This window comes from Buceros rhinoceros, unplaced genomic scaffold (genome assembly GCF_000710305.1).
Source record: "Buceros rhinoceros silvestris isolate BGI_N320 unplaced genomic scaffold, ASM71030v1 scaffold2014, whole genome shotgun sequence".
Lineage (NCBI taxonomy): Eukaryota > Metazoa > Chordata > Aves > Bucerotiformes > Bucerotidae > Buceros > Buceros rhinoceros.
This window is the reverse complement of record NW_010407517.1, coordinates 239708-261497: the sequence shown is the minus strand read 5'-3', so window position 1 is coordinate 261497 and position 21790 is coordinate 239708. Positions and strand designations below refer to the sequence as shown.

Genomic DNA, 21790 nt, shown 5'->3' with positions numbered 1-21790 from the left:
TCAAGAGAAAAAAATGTATTTTTCATTAGAATCTTTTCATAATTTAAATATGCTAATTTCTTGCTTCTGTCTTTGTGGCCTGTTTCTATCTTCTTAACATATTTAGCTGTTCAATTTATTTTCTGTTCAGATTTTATCTGGTGTTAAATGTTTGTTTTTCTGCCTTTACACTTCACTGTTATCCTCCAGTGGTATTTGCATTAATGTCTTTGCTGGAGATAGATGTGTTGCAGTAGGCTTTCTAACAATCCTTTTAGACTGTGCTTTTGCTGTGGATGTATAATCATGATAATTTTATTTTTTACTTAATGTAAGGGTATTAACTACAAAGATTTTATTTTTTCACTTTTTTAAACTTTCTATAACAGATACCAAGTGTTGGCATGTGCGACAGATGCTGATGAGAGACAAGGAACAGAACAGCAAAAACTTAGTTCTGGAAAAAAGCTGGTAGTAAACCCTGTTTATTTTACATAACCTGTATGGTACTCTGCATACATGTTAAAGGCTGATGCTAAGTAACCGATGGAAACACGGTTTGCTGACAAAGGACCTGATCCAATTGCCGTTAAGGCAATGGAAAGACTCTGCTCAATTTCTGCTGGAATTTCTTTGAGCCTCAGTTGTTTAATTTAGGCCTTAAAACTCATTGTTGCTCTAAGGAGTTAAACCCCTTGTATACTGGAAATAACTGTTTCTAAGGCAGTCCTTGTAATACAGAAACTCTAGTAAAATAGATGGGTACACTGGAAATACTGCTCGTGTTTCTGATTTAAGTCTATTTGAGACTTTGTATTTCAAAACTAACCTCATCTGCTTGGGGAATCCTTTGTGCTTGGAGAAAACTCAGCAGTGAAAGATGTCCAGAATACTGACCATTTGTGGAAACACTTTGTCAAAGACGTGTGGATTCAGTGGTCTTCAGGAGGTCACTGTGACTGAGGAGTTTAGTACTTGAGCTGCCCTCTCTTAAGAGGAAGAGAGTTTAATTCTTTGTGGTTCCGCAGTAGAATTGCTTGTCTGCTAAATTCCCTGTATAAATGTTATATTCGGTGTGTTTCAGGTATGACAGTAAAATACTGTCATCAGAGCATTTTCCTTCTAGTGGATAATTGGAGAATTTTTTCAAACTGTAACTCAGTCAGAATCCTACATCTTGAATTAAGACATATTTTTTAAATAAGAAATTCAGAACCTTCATCAGATTCTGCAAATTAAACATTGTTTTAATCTGAGAAGCATACATGGAGCAAATATAATAATCCTAGTGTTCTTTACCCTTGACTTTTAAGGTGGCACTCCCTGCTTCATATATCAGATGTGCCAGCACGTTTACTAACACATCCTATGTTTTTTAGGGAAATGATTATACTGTTCATATAGGAAGTGTTGAAAATTATTTTTTTTTAGAAATTCCGAATTTCTGTTTTATCATCTTGGCAGCAGTCAAAAGCAATTTTTGCATGTGTGAATTGGTTGAAATTTCTCAGAGGAGCTGAAGTAACAAACCAGTGAAATGTATCAATAAGCAGTAATATAATTTAAGATGTAAGGCTGTAGGCAAGGCAAGATTTGTAGGCAGTTGCTTATTGATGTAATAGCGTATGTGGTTGGAAAAGCAGACAAGCTATGGTATACACAAACATCCTTCAGACTGAAGGGTGTACATTAGTGACTGCAAGCATGAATGTTAGCTTACACACCTAAAACTTTGTCTATTTTTCCACTTGCGTGTATTGGTAGAGTAAGTTACCACCTTTTTTTCTCTTACCCTTAATATCTAAGAACATGTGCAGAGGCAGATTAAAATGATTCTAATACTTCTTGATTTTATTAAAGTATAAAGCATTTTCATTTTGAATGGGATGTGTATTTTAAACTTTAAATATAATGAAATGACCTGCATAGCCAGCAGTTTTGACTATTTCAGAAAGCAGATGTTTGCTGCTTTGCTCACAGTATGGTAACTTACCAACTGCCTTCAGTAAGAAGATAGCTCTCCTTCAAAAAAAGACCTTTCATTTTGCTTTTCGATTCATGTTAATGATATTTATGTAACTTGATTTCTGATCTTTCCCAAAGTGTTGTCTTAAATATGCTCCAGTTGACAGCTGCATTTTTTTCTTTTGAAGGTGGATTGGGTTTTAAACATTGGAGAGCAAGCACTGGATATATGCATTGTCTCCTTTAATCAGACGGTTTCTTCTGTTTTTGTGCTTGGTGAGAGAAACTTCTTCTGCCTTAAGGATAACGGGCAAATTCGATTCATGAAAAAGCTTGATTACAGTCCGAGTTGCTTCATTCCTTATTGTTCAGGTTTGTAAAAGTAACTTAACTTTTTAGCTTGGCTACTTGTACAGCTAAGTATCTTTTTTCCATTGAATGAATTTTTATGAATAATGTTATTTGTATAAAATGTGTGGAATCAGTTCTTTTTCGATGAAGCAGGTTTATTTTCAAATGTTACTTAGTGTGAAGTATCATTTTTAAAATCTAGAACTTATCACAGAATTGAGGTACCTTCTGTCATTTATTGTTGGATGAAACTAGCTTATTACGTTGTGCAGAAGCAACTTGGTTGGATGCCGTTATAGAACTACATCCTGTCTTACTTTAGAGTTAAGATACCATTTTAGACTTCATAAATACAATCTGAAGTGTTCATACATTATACATTCTGATTTAAATTATACTATAAATAAGCCTTATAAATGCATACACCTTTAATCAATATTCAAGTCAATGCATTAATGAAGAATGTAACCAATGTGTACTCTGTCCTATCTATCCTGATGTGACAATTATGAGTCTGTCATGTTTTAAATTACCGAAAACAGCTGTCTAGAACATAGCAAGCTGTGGTGTATATTGTGTAGTATGCCACTGAAATTGGTATCCATAATTAATCACATATGTCTGTGGTTATTGACAATAACTTTCATAACTTCTGCTGTTTGAATTGGATTAAATTAATTTATAATGAAGTAATGGCTTATAAGGGTAAGAAAATAGTGTAAGGTTATAAGCCTCAAAAGTATGAGCTTTTGATGAAAATCTTTCATCCTATAACTGTTTTTATATCTTTAACAGTGAAAGAAGGAACAATAAACACTCTAATTGGAAACCATAGTAAAATGTTGAATGTTTATCAAGATGTTACACTGAAATGGGCCACTCAGCTTCCCCACATTCCTGTATCAGTAAAAGTAGCAAATTTAGAGTAAGTACCTTGTTGAAGTTTACTCTCTTCAGGTCAATTTCCGGTTGTGAAACTTGCTTCTAGATTCTAAAACAGTTCTGAGGTATGTAACAATAAGGTGATTGGTAAAAGGAAAACTCAAAGGGTTTATTCTGTTTTGTAAAATATTAATTTCATTAACGATTTCCTTAATGGGTGTACTGTTAATTCTAGAAGAATACTAGAATGGCTGTACTTTGCTGTAGATTTTCACTTTTTCTTGAATGAAGATAGAACCTGGGGTCTCATACCTCCAGTGGAGTAGTCTTTAAAAGACTGAAAAGTGGAGCTTTGTGATCTGGTAAGATCCTTCACTGAGTTTGGAAAATAGGGAACCTCACTGAAACTGTACTTCGTTAAGCATTTAACAGCATACGAATTCCAGAGATGATTTGTTGGACCGAATTATTAAACTGTGGAAGTGAAGAACTGTTAAAATTGCTGAGAATTGCAGTGCAACAGACCAAAGCCTGTTGTAAAAGTTGCATGAGACAGGTCAGGGAAAACTGGCTGGGCAGGGCGTCAAGTGTAGAGGGATTATGATGTATTGATAACTTGTGCTGAGTGTCACTGAAATAAGCAGGCTCCAGAACAGCTCAGCTAGTGCTTTTCCAAGCTGGTTCGTACTTGTTCTAAGTGCCCCCAGAGCTGCGGTGGGTGCTGGCTGCCCGGTGAGGCAGCAGGAGTGTCCTGGTCAGGTAGATTACTTCTGATCCCCAGCAGGCTTGTGGCTGCAGTGCCACTGTACACTGGTTTGTGGACTACTTGATCAAAAATTGTGCATTTTTCCTCATGACAGATGAAAATGCAACGTCTGACTAACTAGGTGTACTAACTTCTGCAGAGTAATCTGAGGGATGTTTGTGTTTTGGAACTAATGGTTACCTAATAACTTTTTAATAATTTATAATTTAAATTTTTCTCAGCCTCTCTGGAGAGTTGTGCTGGCTGTCATCCAACAAGTCTTACAAGTATAAAATATAATGAAGAGTCTCAGTGGGCCAGTTAGTGTAAACCAGAAGTTAATTACACAGGATATGACAGTATAGCTTTTGAAGTTTGGAGAAAATATTTGTCAGAAAAATTTGAAACAGTCACCGATTTTTTGCATCAGCAGATCATACTAACATTTGTATGTACAATTGTTTGGAAACTCAGATTATCGAACCATCTGCTTCAGTAATGCCTCTAAAGTTTATACAGATTCTGCCTATTCCATGTAAACTTCAGCACTCGGTAGTTTATCTCATTGAGGATTTTGAGGATCTACTCATTTGTCCCAGGTCATTTTGCTAGGTAGATTCAGACTTTGCACAGACCTACTAATGCTAGGGCTTGGTTTGGGGTTTTGTTCTGCAGAGGGTTGAGAGACAGGAGTCTAGTTGTACAAACTTCTTTATACAGGTACTGATAACTGAAGGAATGGTGGTGTCTAGACCCAGTGGCTGGAAAGGCAAGGAGAAGTCTGGGGAGTAGGTGTTTCAGAGCTATGTCTCTGTGTTTGTTCAAAGATAGGCTGTTTGCTTGTACTTCTGATGTCAGAAATAAAGATGAGCGAAACCAGCAAGAAACTTTGGCCTAAATATAACATGGGTTTTTCTTTGTCAAAGAATTTGAAAGGGAATTCATTGAATCAGTGGAGCATCAGAAAATCATTATCATGAGAGGTCTCAGTTGTGGTCTCTGGGCACTACTGTAACAATAATACATAATAAATACTCTAATAAGCACAGGGTTGTTAATCCTACACTGCTGAGGTAGAAGTGCCTTAAATCTGACATATGTCAATTTCTTTCACATCCTTTCCACTTTTATCCTAATGACACTCAAACTAAATGGAGCACTATGAAAGCAGTTGTCTCTACAGATCACACATGATCATCTTTGTTTTCTTGTTGGCATATTGTCTGTTACTTCTAACGTACGGGGCTGGCTTGCTGGATGGGAAAAGCATTATTAGAACCTATTTTATGTAAAACCCTTGGTGCAGGGGTAGTGATTGCCTAATAAAGGCAGTTGTATACTGTATCCTATAATCTTGATAGTCTACGTCGGAGATGAACGCTCCAAGTCCTTTGGCCAGTTCCAGCTATACCTTGTCTCTGGTGTGTGCTCCTCCGTATTCCTTACGAATTATTTTTTCTCTTGCAACGGGGAAATACAGATTTCACATTATTGCAATATCAATATGTAAGTAACAATAACACGCTGCAATGTTTGGGATTAAATGCTAGCACAAACTGCTTGATTCCTATCACACTTTCAGAAACATACAGTGAAAAATAGACTCAGAGGTTGGTGGTTACTTGCAGCATTTTTGATGTGTTTGTGTGCTCTAGAAGTGATATATATTTTAGGTCTTGAAACACACATTTTTGGTTTTTGTTAAAACCTGGGGGTTGTCAGGAAGTTTGAAAGCTGCTGTAGAAGCTATTGATCAGAAACTTGAACCACAGGCCAAAATTTAAGAGTTTATCTTATTTTGGGTTTACTTGAAGATCTCTCTGACTATGATCACTGATCTGGAAATTCAGTTCCATTCATCATTATAGAAGTTTGTCCCTTATTTTGTTAGAAGCTTATATTTTGGTTCTCTTAATGTGTAGTAGTTGCTGTTCATGTCATTGTATTAATGTCAAGGGGACTCCTACATGCTTAACGCTGCCTGGGTTGTTTCACAGGTATAACCATTACACTGGCAATTTGGATTAATTAAAATTACTTATGACTTTGTCTTTGGACAAATTCCTCTTCTCATTGATAAGCCTGCTTGGATGGTTATTTTTTGCATGCCCTCTGTCATCCTTAAAGTTATGGCTGTGCAAAAGCATTCTCAGTGAAGCTGAAACTATTGAAGAAAATGGTTTAGGTGTTCTCCATGAGTTGATTTTAAAACCCCAGAAAGCCTCCAAAACCCTTCTAGAGTGGTTTGAAGAGAAATTGTCCATATGCTGAGTTAGAACAGCTGAAATGTAGGAAGTTAAACAAATTACAAGAATTCCTACTCCCCTCTATCTTCAGTGTTGAAATGGTAATAGTGAGCAGCACGGTTTGCTTGGCATCCACCATAATTATGTAAATCCTGTTAACATTGGGGTCAAAATCCATTCCCCCTTTTCTCACCCTTTAGTTTCCATTTTTCTGTTTCATCAGATCTCACTTCTACGATCATCCTTGTATGTCCACATCTCCTTTCTAAAGGAAATTTCATGAGTTATCTCTGTTTATAAATTCCATGTATTTGTCACTCTTTGACGCTCCTTGAGATGTTTAGATTTTTCTCTCACTTCCCCCCATAATTGTTTATAAATTCCATGTATTTGTCACTCTTTGATGCTCCTTGAGATGTGTTTATATTTTTCTCTCTCTTCCCCCCGTAATTCATAGTTTCCATTTTTCTGTTTCATCAGATCTCACTTCTACGATCATCCTTGTATGTCCACATCTCCTTTCTAAAGGAAATTTCATGAGTTATCTCTGTTTATAAATTCCATGTATTTGTCACTCTTTGACGCTCCTTGAGATGTTTAGATTTTTCTCTCACTTCCCCCCATAATTGAGGTAATTGTGTGGGTAGCAAACCCATAGGAACGTTGTTCCTACATGGAGTTCCTGTTAGCTAAAGTGCCTCACATGAAGGTTGTTTTTTCCTGTTGGCAGAGATTTGAGCCTCCAAAGGCAAGTGACTTAATACTTTACCACCAGAAAGGTGGGTTGTTTGAATCATCTGAAGCAAGTTGTTCAGGAAGTAGCAGTCACTTTTTAAGGTCCAAACTACAAGCTGTATTTGTTTTTCTGTGCCTGCATTATCTTGTCTCTGAATGCTTGGCATAAAAGGTCTTTGGAGTAGATTACAAGTATTTAAACAACTGTTTTTCTATTCATTTAACACTAGCACACTTGGCAAAGCTGTTCCTAAGAGTACTGTGTTTTAACGGCTGATTGATTGCACTAAGTATTACTCTGACCTGGCTGGCCTGAAACTAGAACATTATGTTAAGGTGCATTCAATCTGAAGCAAAATATGCTTCGAGTTGGTTGCCTCAGGGATGTTTCCATCACAAACATTGGAAATGCCACTGTGAGTCGAGGTAAAACCACAGCGATAGAGCGTTACAGCTTGGATGTAGTCTCAGGAAAGGGATTTCTGTTCAGGTAACTTCCAAGTTACAAACCTTCTTTTGCTATGAGCAAGCATGACGCCTTTAAAGCAGGGACTTAATTTCTTCTGGACGCTTTAAAGTTAACTAGTCTTAATTTTTGTACTCTCTTGTATGCAGCTGTCAGGTATCTGATAAGTCAGGCTACCTTTTAGCATTCACAGGCTTTTTTCTTTTAAACTGTGCTAGGCTGCAAACTTCCTCAAATGCCTTTTCTGTTTTTTGTTTTTTTTTTCCAAGCTAGTATTTCACAATGTCTCTCATTTTGGTTCTCAGTGCTTTTGGCTGTCCATCAAGAAAAAGTCTGGTAGTTATACGGCACAAGGTTGATTTAATCCAGAATTTATCAGCAGACACAGTTCTAATGGTAAACCACCCTTCTCTCAGGGTTTAGGGGATGTGTTGTGCAAAAGTAATTTCTTTCCTCTCTGATCTACTGGGGACTCTTAATAAACCAGTGCCTGAAGTATCAGTGAACTTCATGTTTAAATGCAGGATATTTTCACCTTCAGCCACAGTGGAATGTGACTAGAAATACCCAAAAGAAGAAACTTCAGAGCCACCTGTAGTGCTTCTCTATAGATAACTGGATGTTTTGCATATGTGAAGCTTCATCTGGGCATTAGAATAGGGGAACCAAATTCCTTTTGTGAGCCTTTATATGTGCTACTGTATCTGGAGCAGAAGGACTGTTCTTCGTGGAAGAAGGATTCTTGAAGCACCCCACAAAATGACACGCGTGCCTTGTAAAATGTGGAGTTCCTTTTATTACAAGGGGTTGACAGGTATGGACAAGTTGGTGAAAGTTACTAGAATATTTGCTTTTACTTTCATTTGACAGAGAAATATCAATTTACATGCTGTTCTATTACCATGTTTTCTGAAGAGGAAATATAAAGTGGTCTGGAAAGATTGTTTTTTTTTCTGTGGACTGGTTTATCACCTTTGAACAATGAGAATTTCTGGGTTTCTTCAAACAGTAAATTTCCAGAACCCAACTTTTTAGCTTGTTTTAAGCTAGTAAATAGAATTTCATTATTTGAGATGGAGAAAGTCTTTGTTAAACAAGTAGCTGTTGAAAAGCAAGGAAGTAAAAGTAGACTTTATATGTTCAAGATGGCAAGTGGGGCTGCTTAAGACTTATCCACACTTCAACTCTTCATGAATTTCGAGTCTGCTTAGGTTTATACTGAGGAATGATCCCATGAAAATGTATCAGGTTTCCATGTCTTCACCACCGATTCTGTTTTACTCAGTTTGCAATCAAATGGTTTTTTCCCCACTAATTGCTAGCACTACAGCTGATTGTGGTACTTGCAATATAGTGAAGTAATTTTTTTATTGCTGTACCAAGTATGATTGCTGTAGGCTTGGCTCAGAGGGTCAGGCTTGAACTCCTACCATTGGTGGTGTGAACCAACTCACCAAGACTGTATCACATAATAATGTGTTTATCAGCCAGCTACCCATAGGCTGTTGGTGGTGGTTTTTTTTGACTTATGCTGTTATGTCTTTGATTACAGATTCTGCTGAGTTAGATTTAAAGTAGTAAAGTTGCATTGTGTAGGCTTAGATGCAGAAATGATACAGCTTATTGATTCACTTCAAAATTACTGATTTCAGATGCGATGGTAGTGCCCAATTTTCCTACTCCTTGTAAGACAAAAAGATATAAAATTTTTAGTGTTGTTCTTGTATGAGTCCTGCCCCTTGCTGAAATAAAAGGCGGAGACTATTTGACGAGTGAAGGTACTGAAAATTAATTTTCTATGTTACCATGTTAATTAGTGTTAGAACACTTGTTTTGTCCTGTCCTGTGTGGTGCTGATAGTGAAGCTGCACTTCCCTGCCTATTGGAAAATCCCTGCTGTCACAGTTACACCAATGCATTACAAGAGAATATTTTGCAATATTATTAAATACTCAAAGTTAGTTTAGGAGACAGTGACTTTACTGAAGCAATTGTCTCTGTGTGCCGAGTTGTTATTTTACTTCTAGTGGCCTCTTTTCCTTTTCTTGCATCTTTCCTAATAAAAGAATGTGTAACATGCATAACAGATGTAGTGTAAAAAGAAAAAAGTGTGCAGTGTGGTTTAGTTGTCTCAATTTCCAGCCTGTTTTGCTTGAAGGTAGTGGTTTCCTGCTACCTGCCTTTGACTTTTCTGTTTTGTAATATACAGGCATATGGCATTTATTTTTTATAACCAGAGGTGGCCCCTTAAGAATACTTCCAGATCAAAGTGAGAAGGTTTTATGGCTTGATAGTCTGCAGTGCCACGTTTGAGTTGTCAGTGTTGGCCTTGACTATTTGAGGACCACACGAGCAGCAGTGAATGCCTGCAGGAAAGATTCCTGTGGTTTTCACCCGAGGTTGAAAGGAACATGTGAGGAAGGGCTGGGTGGTTTTAGGGCTTAGTAGTTCATTGTGTATTCCAGTACTGTGTTCCTGTCCAGTCTCTCCCCATTAGTCTGCAGCTAGACTGCAGGGCTGAGAAGTATTGCTCTGGTGATTGACCAACAGGGATTGTCCCTGCACCACCTCCAGTGCCATTCAGGCATAAGCTAAGTGGTATACGTGCTGCTGCACTTGAAAATTGCTAAACAGTTTGCTTTTTGAAGAGAAACGTGCTACTGAGGCACATTTATTGTTCATTGCATTTATAAATAATCCCCTCTGTGCCCCAACACCAAACAGGTAAGAGCTTTACAGTTATTGGAGCACACATCCATGGAGAGGGTCACTTTTTTGCCCTCTAGAAAAATGTTTAATAAAATACTCCCTTTTCTGATTTGTTAGTATTTCATAATGTTAGACTGACTAGTAAGAAATGTGATTTGTATGTCGCTAATGAGGTATAAAGCCCCTGAAGGATGTTGTTCGCTAGCTTTGTAGAACCAAGACTTTTCTTCAAGATGCGAGTAATAGTTTGAGCCTGATGTAGTTAACATGCTTGTAACTTCATGGTGCTTCTTCTGAATAAATTTGTGTGTAAGTCTCTGATTCAGCAACATGACTTCATATAGAAGAGAGTGTAAGTTACTGTTTAAATTCTTTGTTTTGACAGAGAATTAATTCCCAGATCTGAACTCCTAGGTAGCCCAACAGACTCATCGGCTCAATTTAAATGAGGTACATGAATCAAGAGATGGGAGTTCAGAATTATGGTCTATAGCTATTGGTGGAAAAATGTGCTTTATGAAGTTTTAGCTTCCAGTATTTAAGAAAATTAAAATCTGCAAGTGAGAAAATATTGGCCTTTTCCAAATTAAAACTTGTTCTCTGGCGCAGAATTGAGTACATTGGGTGGTTAGATGAATATACGTTGTGTAGCTGGCCTCTCCAAACAGTAGAAGGGCAACAGGAACTTAACTGGAAAAAAACTGAAGAAATATTGTAGTTGAATTAAGTTTGTAAGGTGCAAAAGTTCAATCGGTTATAAGGTAGTAGTGGATGGAGTCAAAATAAAACCCTTCTCATTGAGGTTTTTTAGCTATCCAGATGCTTGAAAATACTTTGTTCTTCATTCCAGCCCATCTGTTATTTCTTATTATAACTGACATCACCACAGCTACCACAACTGTTAAAGAATCACCATATAAAAATGGCAAAACTTACATATAAACCCAGCAAAACTTAGCACTTATTACATGGTTTTATGGAAAGAAAACTGCAGGAATCAAACTTTATAGTTTGTTGAAAGATTTTTCCTTTTTCTGTATAGCAGTCCTGTAACAGAGGCAATGCCAGTTATGACGCATGGTATGAACTGATGGGTCATACATGTGTGTACATAAATTTTTATTTGAATGTTCTGTAAGAATATTGCCTGATCTGAGGAGTTAAATGTGGAATTCTGGAATCTTTCTACTTAGACATATTTGCATTTGAAAGAAATGTTTTTAAGAAAAAAAGAATGCATTTGTTTTTCATCACTAAACTGGCACAGGATTGTCAAGAGATGGCAGTTTGAAATATTACCGTTTTTAAAGGTCTCTTGAAGAGATAATTTTAACATGTGTAGCTTAGCCATAAAATATGACCGTGATTATATTGCTTTTGCCATAGTAGCGTTCTGATCCTGCAAAAGGCATAGATGTGCCAAGTACTGTCTGGCATATGCTGTGATTCATGACTGGCCTTTCTAGCAAGTTAATTTCAAATGGTATTTACTATACAATATTAAACACATCCCCTTATTGCCATTTCTCCTAATTTTATTGCTTGTCACTAGTTTTTTCAAAACCGTACTTTTTATAGTCATACTGCTTGGTAAGGGTTTCAAATTTAGAATAATCCTTAAAACATTCCTACGGTCATAGTTCTAGAGGAAAAACCTTAAAAGTGGAAATTCTAACTGCTAAAGGAGGAGGCAAGTAACCTCTCTGCAGTATTTAAAATATTTGCTTTCTAACAAATACCATACTTTTGGGCTAACCTGCGGTGTCTCTGGGCTTGTTTATATTGTGGCAGAGTGTAACTGTATCAGGTTCTGGAGTCAGTCTTGGAGTTGGATATTGAGCAGTAAGCTGCAGTTAATGGATGTATTGTGACAGTTTCTCTGCTTATGGAAGTGCCTGGCATCTTGTTTGAAAAACAGTTAGTCTGAACAGTCTAACTGTTAATTCGGAAGGTCTCGATTATTATGCTATTAACATAAAAGTCTTTTTAGTATGAGGAGCAACAGGTGGGACGCTTATGATAAGCTGTGGAGATGGGAGCCAGCTAGCAGCGCAGAGTGCCTGACATACTTTTAAAGAGCAGCTTTGCTCTTTACAGGACATGGTGAAGGGGCAATGCTAAATATTTTTTAAAATAATACCATTATATGCTTTTTGCTGCCTGAAATGCTGGTGAATTTTGAAGCCTGCAGGCACATCACTGTCAAACTGAGGGGAAAGATGGAAATTAGAGTTGAATGTTTTTAAAGTTATGTAATCAGTCCTTTGAGAATAAACCTGTGGTAAAGACACATCGTGGTTATTCTTGTGAGCCTCTCTGAGGCTGTGAGCAGTCTCATTTTCCTCTATGCAAGCTCATATTAGACGGCACGTAAGTCAACAGTTAAGAAAAGGCTTTATTTATAGCAGTAAACTTAACTAGAGTGTGGATTTGGAGTGTAGCACCTTGCATCTCTGCTGGAAGGAGAGATACTAGGGGCCTCTCCAGCTTGCCTGGAGTGAAACGGTCTCTAATCACTATCTTGAGATGGAGAAGAGAAGTTGTAGATGAAGGATAAACTTTTCGGGCCCTTTAGATCCTACATTCATGATGCTGTAGTTGCTACCTTTTGGGTGTAGCCTTTGAGCCTTTGGAAGCTGCTATATACCTGTCTGCCTGTGAGGAGTCTGAAACAGATTTTAGACTTCAGGTGAAGGGGGTGCAAGTGAAGGAATATGTACTTCTTGAGGCAGCTCTAAGAAAGGAACATGGGGATGTTTTAGGTGTGTCACAGTTGGTCTTCATTTCTTCTTCACTGCTAACACTGCTACTGTTATAAATGAACCCACAATGTAATTTTTCTTGTTTCTTACTATTTGGAGCTCTGACTTAGGCTGTACTGTTACCTAAAGTAATCAGGTTTTCTTGTCAGTCCTCACATTCATTGTCAATTCAGATAATGCCACTACGTGCATTAGATGTGGAATTGTGAAATGCAATGTGGATGTTACGAACTTTGCCTTGAATATATTATACTTCAGAGCTCTTTACGTTTTTTTGCCTGAAGCAAGATCATGTATTTCTGGACACCTTGTCACCACTCTGAATATTCTTGTTTTATTCTACTTTACAAAATGCAGATTTACATTAGTGTTTGTCAAAGTTGTCTGCTTTCATCTTTACTAAAACCTTCACTGCTTTTGAAGTAGTTTTGATTTTATATTTAAAACAACGGGAACTAAGTTGGTTAATCCTTCAGATAATAAATTTTATATGTAATTTGTACATTAAATTGTGTGTCTAGCCTGCCCATACCAGTGTGCGTTCCTGTCCAAAGGAACCAGAAGATGTTATGCATGGATGTCTGTCCCTTTGCGTGTTAAGATTCTGTGAAATTTAAATTGTCAAGCTACAGTACTAACCCTTTTTTAAAAATCCCCAACCTTCATGCAGCCAGGGTTCAGGGCTCTCCTGTGTGAAAGCTGAGCTGCCTGGCTTGTCCTCCCAAGCCTTGGTGGGCTGCCCTCCAGGTGGCAGTAGCGGTCTGGCAGAGAAGACCCCGACCCAAACTGCTGGGAATAGTGTTTTTTTTTTTTAAAAAAATTTGGCAGTAAAAGCAAAACCAATTAATTTCCATTGCTTTTTTTTTATTTTGCTGTTGGGTGGAAGATGCTCCTCCTGTCTGGTCACTGAATGGCATTAGACCTTCCAGGAAAGGAGGTCTCTTAAGGAGACACCTATGCAAGCTAGAGATGGTTCTGAATTTGTGCTGCAGGTCGCTAGTTTGCTGTTTTGCTGTGTGGTGTCACCATTGAAAGGTGAAAATGTCTTCGCTCCCAAGTGGAGAGTGAAAGTGTAAGACCTGGAAGCTGGAGAATCTTTCAGGAGTTCAAAAAGGTAACTCTCTGGCCAAAATCAGGTTTTAGTCAGTTCTGGCTCAGTGGATTTCAGTGCTTATAAGACGGCGAGGGGAGTAGGTGTTGACCTGTTGCTCCAGTCTTAACTTCTCTTTTTTTAAACTGCTTTTCCCCTGGTTATTGAGATGAAATAATGTTTCATTTCCTTCTTACATATATTTCATAATTGTTTAAACGAGATCTGTCTGGTGTTCTATTCAGATCACCAGTCCTAATCCTGTCACATGAAGAGTGCTTTTCTGTAAAGCAACAGCAGAAATTATTTACCACTTAATGATATTCAATATAATTATATATTGTTAACAGATTATAAATGAACACTGCTTACATTATGTTTGCATGCCCACTGCAGTGTGCAAAGTGTTAAATACCTAATATAAGGAGCCTGAATTTTGGATTCTGAGAGTGAACAGAATATGTTTTCCTATGTAATAGCAGAATGGCAGAGTCTTACACAAACAAGTGTTACTGTTGATGTAAAGCTGAACAAATTCTTCTTTTAATGGGGAAGGGGTTTACAAAGGAGCCTGAGGGTGCTCCACAGGTACCCCAAGCAGGTTAAAAATCTGTGGTGCTGGCACTCAGCTGCACCAGGTATACTTAAAATATTCAGTTGAAGATCTGATTTGGGAGTGTGTTTTAATAAGAGGAAAGTGGGTTTTCAACTTTTGCTCCCATTAGTTCATATTATCAAATTCTTATAGTTTACTACTCCTAGTCTTCCTTCATGTTATTAAATGCTGTTACAGCTGCCACGGTTACAGCTAAAATGGTGTTGAAATGGTAGTGAAACTTAAAATATTGCTTCAGAGGTTGCTAAATTGAGAAAATAGGATTCAAAATGCTTAAGCACAATTCAGGTGGTATTTTCCTAATTTACTAGTTTATAAATAATATGTTATCAATAAGAGATTGAAAGCAGTATTGCAGAGCATCTTATTTGCTAAAATGACTGGTATGAGTAATCTCAATGAAGTCAACATCTGAAATTGAGGCAAAAGTTTTATGTGCTATTATACAGGTAAATGATTAAAGCTGTAAGTGGTGTTAATAACCAGACCTTGTGCTAAGAGTTGTCCAAGGCTTAGCTTGTGTCATTCAAGCATAACTCAGAATTACAGGTTCAACTTCTCTAAGTCAGCTGTTTGAGTAATCAGTTTGGTATTATACAACTGGAAACATGAAAAACACTTTAATTCCTTCAAGAATTATGTTGTGAGCAATTTCTTTAGTAAAAGAAGACTTAGAAAAAGCATATGCCATTATTATTACCCAGAATCCAATAAGAGTTTTTCAAATTATTGCCATATGTGTGTAGGAGTTGCTTTGTACTGTAAAGTTATTTTAGATACCAAATTAATTTCTTTCATACTTCGAGTTTCTCACTGTTAAAGGGTCCACTTAGATTTGCTTTTACTTTGTCTATTGTGTGATATATACTGAAAAAAGAGTTTACAATAAAAGAAATTTAAGTAATTGAAATTCCAGATTGTGTGCAAAATGTGCCAAATGAAGTAATGGTATTTGCAGGGGTATTGAATGAGTGCAGTAGCTGTGGGGAAACTACTATAAAACTGTTAAATATGCACCCCCTCCCCTGCTGTCTGTAACCACTGTTGTAAAAGCTTGAGAAAGTAAAGCTATATTGAGTGGCTGACAAACATTCCAACACAGAACTAATGTATTAAGTCATGTTAGTAATTTTTCTTACTATTTCTATTGATGTACAAATTCATGGACAGCTTTAATGAGAGATTATTGGAAAAGGTGTTTATATTTGTGTTTGTTTCATGGCGAACAATCTTCTTGGGACCTGGCAGAACAGTAACTGAAGTTAAAAAGCAGGAAGCCCTGCTTTCTTAAACCTGCTTTTGTCTCTGAGCTAGTGCCGACTTAAAGGGTGTCATGACTAACAGCAGCATTGGTGGAAATGAGTGTATTTTAAGGTGGAGTTTTTGCATGTGCGTTCTGTAATGCCGACAAACTCAGAATTTAAAAGCATAATGTATATATAGGAAAAGCACCTCAGATTTATCTCAGACTGATCACCTGCAGATGACTGCCAACTTAAAGGTAGGAAGGACATTTACAAACCACGTTTGAATGTATTAGACTTGAGTAGTTTACAACAAAAGATTTATCGCTGACAGCATAGCTCTATTTCTTCATGCCATTTTGATTTACGTTCAGATGTCTTCATGGATCTTTCCTTCTTAGCTTAACAGATTCATAGCCTCAGGAAAAATTCTAAGATGGTCCAAAGCCATTGCTGGAAAATTTTAGAGATTGTCTTGTTTTCAGGTGTCTGCTTTCTCCAGTTGTGGAACAAGAGCATGATGCAGTTTCTCTTGTCCTGTTTATTTTTTTTAGCAACCTCATTATTTGCTATAATTAAATAGGCATAAATACGTAATTAAATATTTGGTAGCATCTGCTTCAGCAATATCCTTTTTTGCTCGTGGCCAGCATGGCAAAGCTCTTTCCAAACACCTGGCAAGCGTAAAGTCCTGTACATGTGGTGATATTTGCATGCTTTCCCAAGACTGTATGGTCCAAGTATTCACAATAGTCTGTCTCCTTGCAATGTTCATGTGCAGTTCTGAGTTAGCCTGGTATATCTGGTCCGTGTGCTATCTGGAATTCTGTACATGTAGTGCAGATGTGTGGTGTACAGAGCTTTTTGAATGTAAGAAACCTAGGATGAGCAGTTCTGCATATAATTCCAACGACAGACCCAGTCCTGAGCAAGGAAACCAACTATAGTAGGCAACAAATATTCAAGCAGCTGAAGAAACCAGGACTCACGCTTAGTTCCACTTCTCACTTGGGATGGAAAGGTTAGAGTTTGTCAGAAGTAAGAGATGGAAACCCTGAGCTTACAGGTCACAAATAGGCTATGACATCCCCAGGACGGCTGCTAACACAGGTGCTGGATGCGTAAGTTCAAAGTCAGTATTAAGCCCTTTCCTTTCTTTTCTTAAAGTATTTGTTGGGGAGACTTGGCTTCTCCAGCTTCATGGTGCTCACAGACAGCTTCCCATTACACCTTGCTTAGTTTTCACAGTGAATGTTTAACATACATTTACACTTGCAGTGGTAGCTGGAAGTTTTTGTGCAATAGGAACAGCAGTTCCCCCAAAAAACACTGTTTAAGATAAGCTTATGTTCTAGACGGGGGGACAGTGTGCTTTGACCCCTATTATGTGTGTTCTGTTCAGAATGTGTTTCAGGTTTGCATGTTCCACCTTCCGCAGAGGACTAACTGGGCATACCTGTTGTCCAGAGAAACCCCCATACAGTCATAGTTCCACAAGATTTATTTTATACATGGAGTAAAAATGGCTTCCTGTAGAAAGAGAAAGCTCAAACTTATTTGCAGGATCTGCTTAATGTGTGTTAGTGCCCTGTGGGGTCTTTCTTGCTGTATGCAGTTACAGTATAGCTGTGCAGAGTTCAGATGATCTCAGATACAGGGTAATTTTTCCAGAATACTTGACTGCAGTTGTGAAACCACTGCTGGGATTGTAGCCTTAGCATTCTCTAAAAAGGTATTTTGATTGGACCATTGGTCATCAAAATTCCGGCGCTACTTTCCCTTCATAATTACTATTTCCCTGGAAAATTTGGGAATGCAGTTTCTTACCTGTGTGTACTGGAGCCAAGCTACAAGACAACATAGGAAATCAGAATTTTATTTTTTTATATAGCTGCTCAGTTTTCAATGAGGATTGAACTAGAGGAGATGCTTGCAAGTTATCAGCGTGTAAGCTAATTTTGGGGAATTCTTTACGAATAATAGCTTGAACACTTCTATAATTGTCTTACGTGAGTTTGGTGGGGTGGTGCATTAGGCTTTCTTATAAAGATTAAGTTTTATATTTAAATATTAAACTTACCCATCTTTGCTTTATATGACAGTTGTAAAGGCGGTGTCTGCTATAAGATATTCTAAGTATGGAATAAGAGCAAACTGGTGTGAATGTGTTGCCTCATGATTATGAAAATAAATACAAGCTTTTATTGGTAAGAATTTAAAAAAATGAGAGTTAGCTTTCTCCTAACTCTTGCTGTTAATGTCTATGCTAGTCTTTACTGATCAGTTCTGCTTCTGTTCAGGAATAACCTTCAAGTGAAAATGCTGGCAGTGCTTCCTGTTGTCTCAATTTGTTAAGCGTGATAAACAAAATGTGAGATTTTTGTTTGAGTGGATTCAGTGCCGTACTGTTCTCTTGAGAGACACTGGTGTAGCTAATAAACACTCATTTGTGCTGATCCACACAGTGTAAGGGAGATGTTCTGGATCCATGAGGCTTCCTTTCAGAAAGATAGCACAGGGAAGAGCCAGCCGGGGTTTGAAACCAGCACAGCAGCTGCAGTAGCAGCCAAAGAATGGGTTAGGGGAGCTACTGATACTGTCCAGTCCTATTGCTGTCTTTGCTGTGAACGTGTTCTCTCTGTTTGTGGTTGCGTCTAATGCATCCTTTCCCTTCCCTTAATCAGTGTTCTATTTAGCTAATTTGTCTTCCTGCATACCAACCTAAATATCCATACTGCAGAAAACTGAAGGAACAATTTGTGAGTGAAAAAGGGTACAACTGACTGTCTACTCAGCTTGTTTGTTCTCATCCTTTCCTTTACCTGCCCCGATTATACAAATTCTGAGAGCCTTGGGTGATGTTTTAGTCATCTGTCTAGCACAGATCCGGTTTTAGATGTGATTGTATTAAGTGTGGGTGTTATTAATGAACATCTCTGAATTGAAGAATAAATAATGTTGGCTTTGGTCAAAGAATGTCGTTAAAAACAGGCAGTTTATTATATTTGTAGATGGAACAGTAGAGGCAGCATAAATTATTGTTATTGCTCCTGTGACTCTTCTGAATTTCTTAATGAGCTTTATTTTTTATTATGCAGAGACTTGAAGGGTGTTATAGTCACTTTGAGTGATAATGGACATCTTCAATGTTCCTACCTTGGAACAGATCCTTCCCTCTTCCAGGCTCCTAGGGTTGATTCTAGGGAAGTAAACTATGAAGAATATGACGCTGAAATGAAAGAGCTTCAGAAAATCATCAAGGAGGCCACAAAAACACAAGGTATACCTCTACCTTTTCTACAGCTGTACTTTCAACCACCTGACTTTCATTTTACCACTTCAAAATATTTTATTTCCATACTTTTAACCATAGTTACACTTCTGTAGGTAATGTAGTATTTAATAAAGTTTGGGTTTTAATAAAAAACCCAAACAAAATCCTCCACTGTAAGACCCTTGGATACAGAGTTTTTCTGTTGTATTTTCATAGTGTCTGTTGGAACTTCGAAGCTTTTTACAATGGGTTGCAGATGATTCTCCCTAGTGCAAGGGTTCAGAGAAAAAACTTGATAGTGCATGTGCTACCCAAAGGCAAGAAAACTTAGGGAAATTCATGGCTGCAGTCAGATATACTTAGGCTTCAGAGAAAGTAAAAGTATTGCCAAATTCTGTTTTATTACTGCAAATGGATTAAGTCCTGCAATTAACAAAATTATTTTGTTAAAGCAACTTTGTTGCTTCTTTCAAAAGCAATCTATTTGAAGAACATAGAGATATCAAACCCCAAATAACTGATCATGATAAATTCTGAATTTACATATATTGCTAATAACTTGCATTGAGTTTATTCAAGAGCACAAAGTTTCTACAGAGATGCTTCAAAGTTCGTGTTTTCCTGAGTTTTTAAATGGTGTATCTGACTTCCGTGGGGAATTGGAAGCACGTGATTTTAAAAAACTCTGGAAAAATCTTAAATAGTGAACAAAGTGAAAAAGCTCACAATTGAAATCCCTAGAAAATAAGAAATGATTTATCTGCAGTTATGAGCTTGATTGTGCAACTCAAGTATTTTTATATAATTGCATATAACTTTGTTCATTACTCTGATAGACTAATATCAGTTCTCTTACAAAGCTCGTAATTGGTTATTTAAGGTTTACACAGCCCTTCTTTAAGTGCTTGGCAGTTTCGTGTGGCTGACATAATGGAGAAAAGCATGCTAGAAGGAAGAAATCAATGTGAAGTGAATCAGCTTCTCTTCTAGTTTTAACATACTGGGTGGAAGATCTAGAGAGAGAAAGGAACCACAGCTTTCCTATAAACTTTTCTAAAAGCTGTGGTTTGATTGACAAGCTTACTGTGAATATATATCTTTTCCCTGTTCTTTCTCTTAATTTTTTTCTTCCTCTGTCTTTCTAATCTGATCTATGGCACTATAGGGGTGGTTTCAGATGAATTTTTTGTTCTGGAGAGGTATTCTAACCATGTTGTGTTTGGCTTTAACTGGACGTAAAACCTGTGAGAACTCTTTACAACAAAACATTTTGGTCATGAAGAATGCCTTTCAGTTTCTGATCTTATGGCATTTTTTCATTTTGGCTTTTTTCTTAGAACTTTAAGTTTTACAATAACTGCTAACCATGTCTGGCTGGATGCAAAACACTTGTGAATGTTGGTTACTGTTAAGCTACTCCTAAGCGTGATCTTTAAAATGAGCCATTGACTTTTCTGTCTTTTGGATTCATGTTAGTGCAGTGAGAGCTTGTGCTGTTTGGAAAATATCTGCCCTTCTATGGAAATAATTTGTCTTTGTTTCATTTTGACTTCCAAACATGGAAGTTATTTAGAATTAGGTCAGCATATTAAAAACCCGAGTAGTTATTTCCATAAATGACTTGTATTTCTGACCATTAAGCTGTTGAACTTAAGCTGTTTTATACATTTTGAAGAATAAGGATTTACATTATAGACTGATGAAATATTTTAAAATCTTAACTGTTACACTAACTTAAGTCTAACGTTATTTGCATCACTTTGGATGACATAAGTGATGAAACATAGGTGTTTTGGCTCCGTGTAATAGTACCAAGAAGCTGATACTTCTGTGTAAACTCTGACTGTGATCTCTGGCCTAGTTCTAATAGGCTGAATAGTGAGTATGAGAAAAGTTGTACCATAGCTTGCTTGAAGAAGCAACCTGAAGAGAAGTGGTTAAAGCATAGGAAAGAAGGATATTTTCTTATCTGTAGGAGTGAAATGGGTTGTGCTGAGTGAGCAATGTGTCACTGGCAGTCGGGTGCAGTTGTGGCGGTATGCCTCAGGCCTGGGCTGCTTTGGTAGATGGCATCGCAGGAACATGTTTTGTGCTTTTTACTTCTAGTAAAGAGAGGCATTTTCCTCTGAGCACAGAAAGATGAAACTTATTTTCTGTCTTCAAAACCTTTTCTGTTGAGATTCTCATTAAAAAGATAATGTGCTGCCTACTAGTTCATTTTCAGGACCCTATGTGTAATAAAATTCTGGCAGCTTTCTGAATGAGCTCATGCTCTTAGTTATTCAATTTATATTGTTTATTTCCCCTGTTTCCCCTTTACAGTAAGTCTTTACTCTTCGTTACTTTAGGAACTATAGAGTTTCTGGGGGTTTTTTTAGTACATCTACTATTAAGAAATTAAAGTGCTTTTCAAAAAAGTAAATAAGTTGGTGCTGAACTTCTGGACTTTTAAGTGGAGATAATGTAATTCCTCATGCTGTTTAAGTGCCTAGATTTTCATCCTTACAACTTTTTTTACATATGTGATTGTGCATAAGGTTTTATATCATGAGTATAAGTGACTTTGTAGTATTCTTTACCTCTTATGTTGACAGTCCTGGGTAGGGAGGCTCTGCAGAGGGATCTGGACATGCTGGATCGATGGGCTGAGGCTAACCGTATGAAACTCAACAAGACCAAGTGCAGAGTCCTGCACTTGGGCCACAACAACCCCTTGCAGCGTTACA

The 21790-nt window shown here is 37.3% G+C and overlaps 1 protein-coding gene across 1 annotated transcript in view; it reads left to right on the top strand.

Moving 5' to 3' along the window:
* BBS9 (Bardet-Biedl syndrome 9) overlaps nt 1–21790 on the top strand; it is a 269354-nt gene that overhangs the window by 26412 nt on the left and 221152 nt on the right. The window contains exons 6-9 of the mRNA XM_010134482.1: nt 369–453; nt 2133–2316; nt 3091–3220; nt 18889–19070. Coding sequence (XP_010132784.1) covers nt 369–453; nt 2133–2316; nt 3091–3220; nt 18889–19070 — 581 coding nt within the window. The remainder of the gene's footprint in view (nt 1–368; nt 454–2132; nt 2317–3090; nt 3221–18888; nt 19071–21790) is intronic.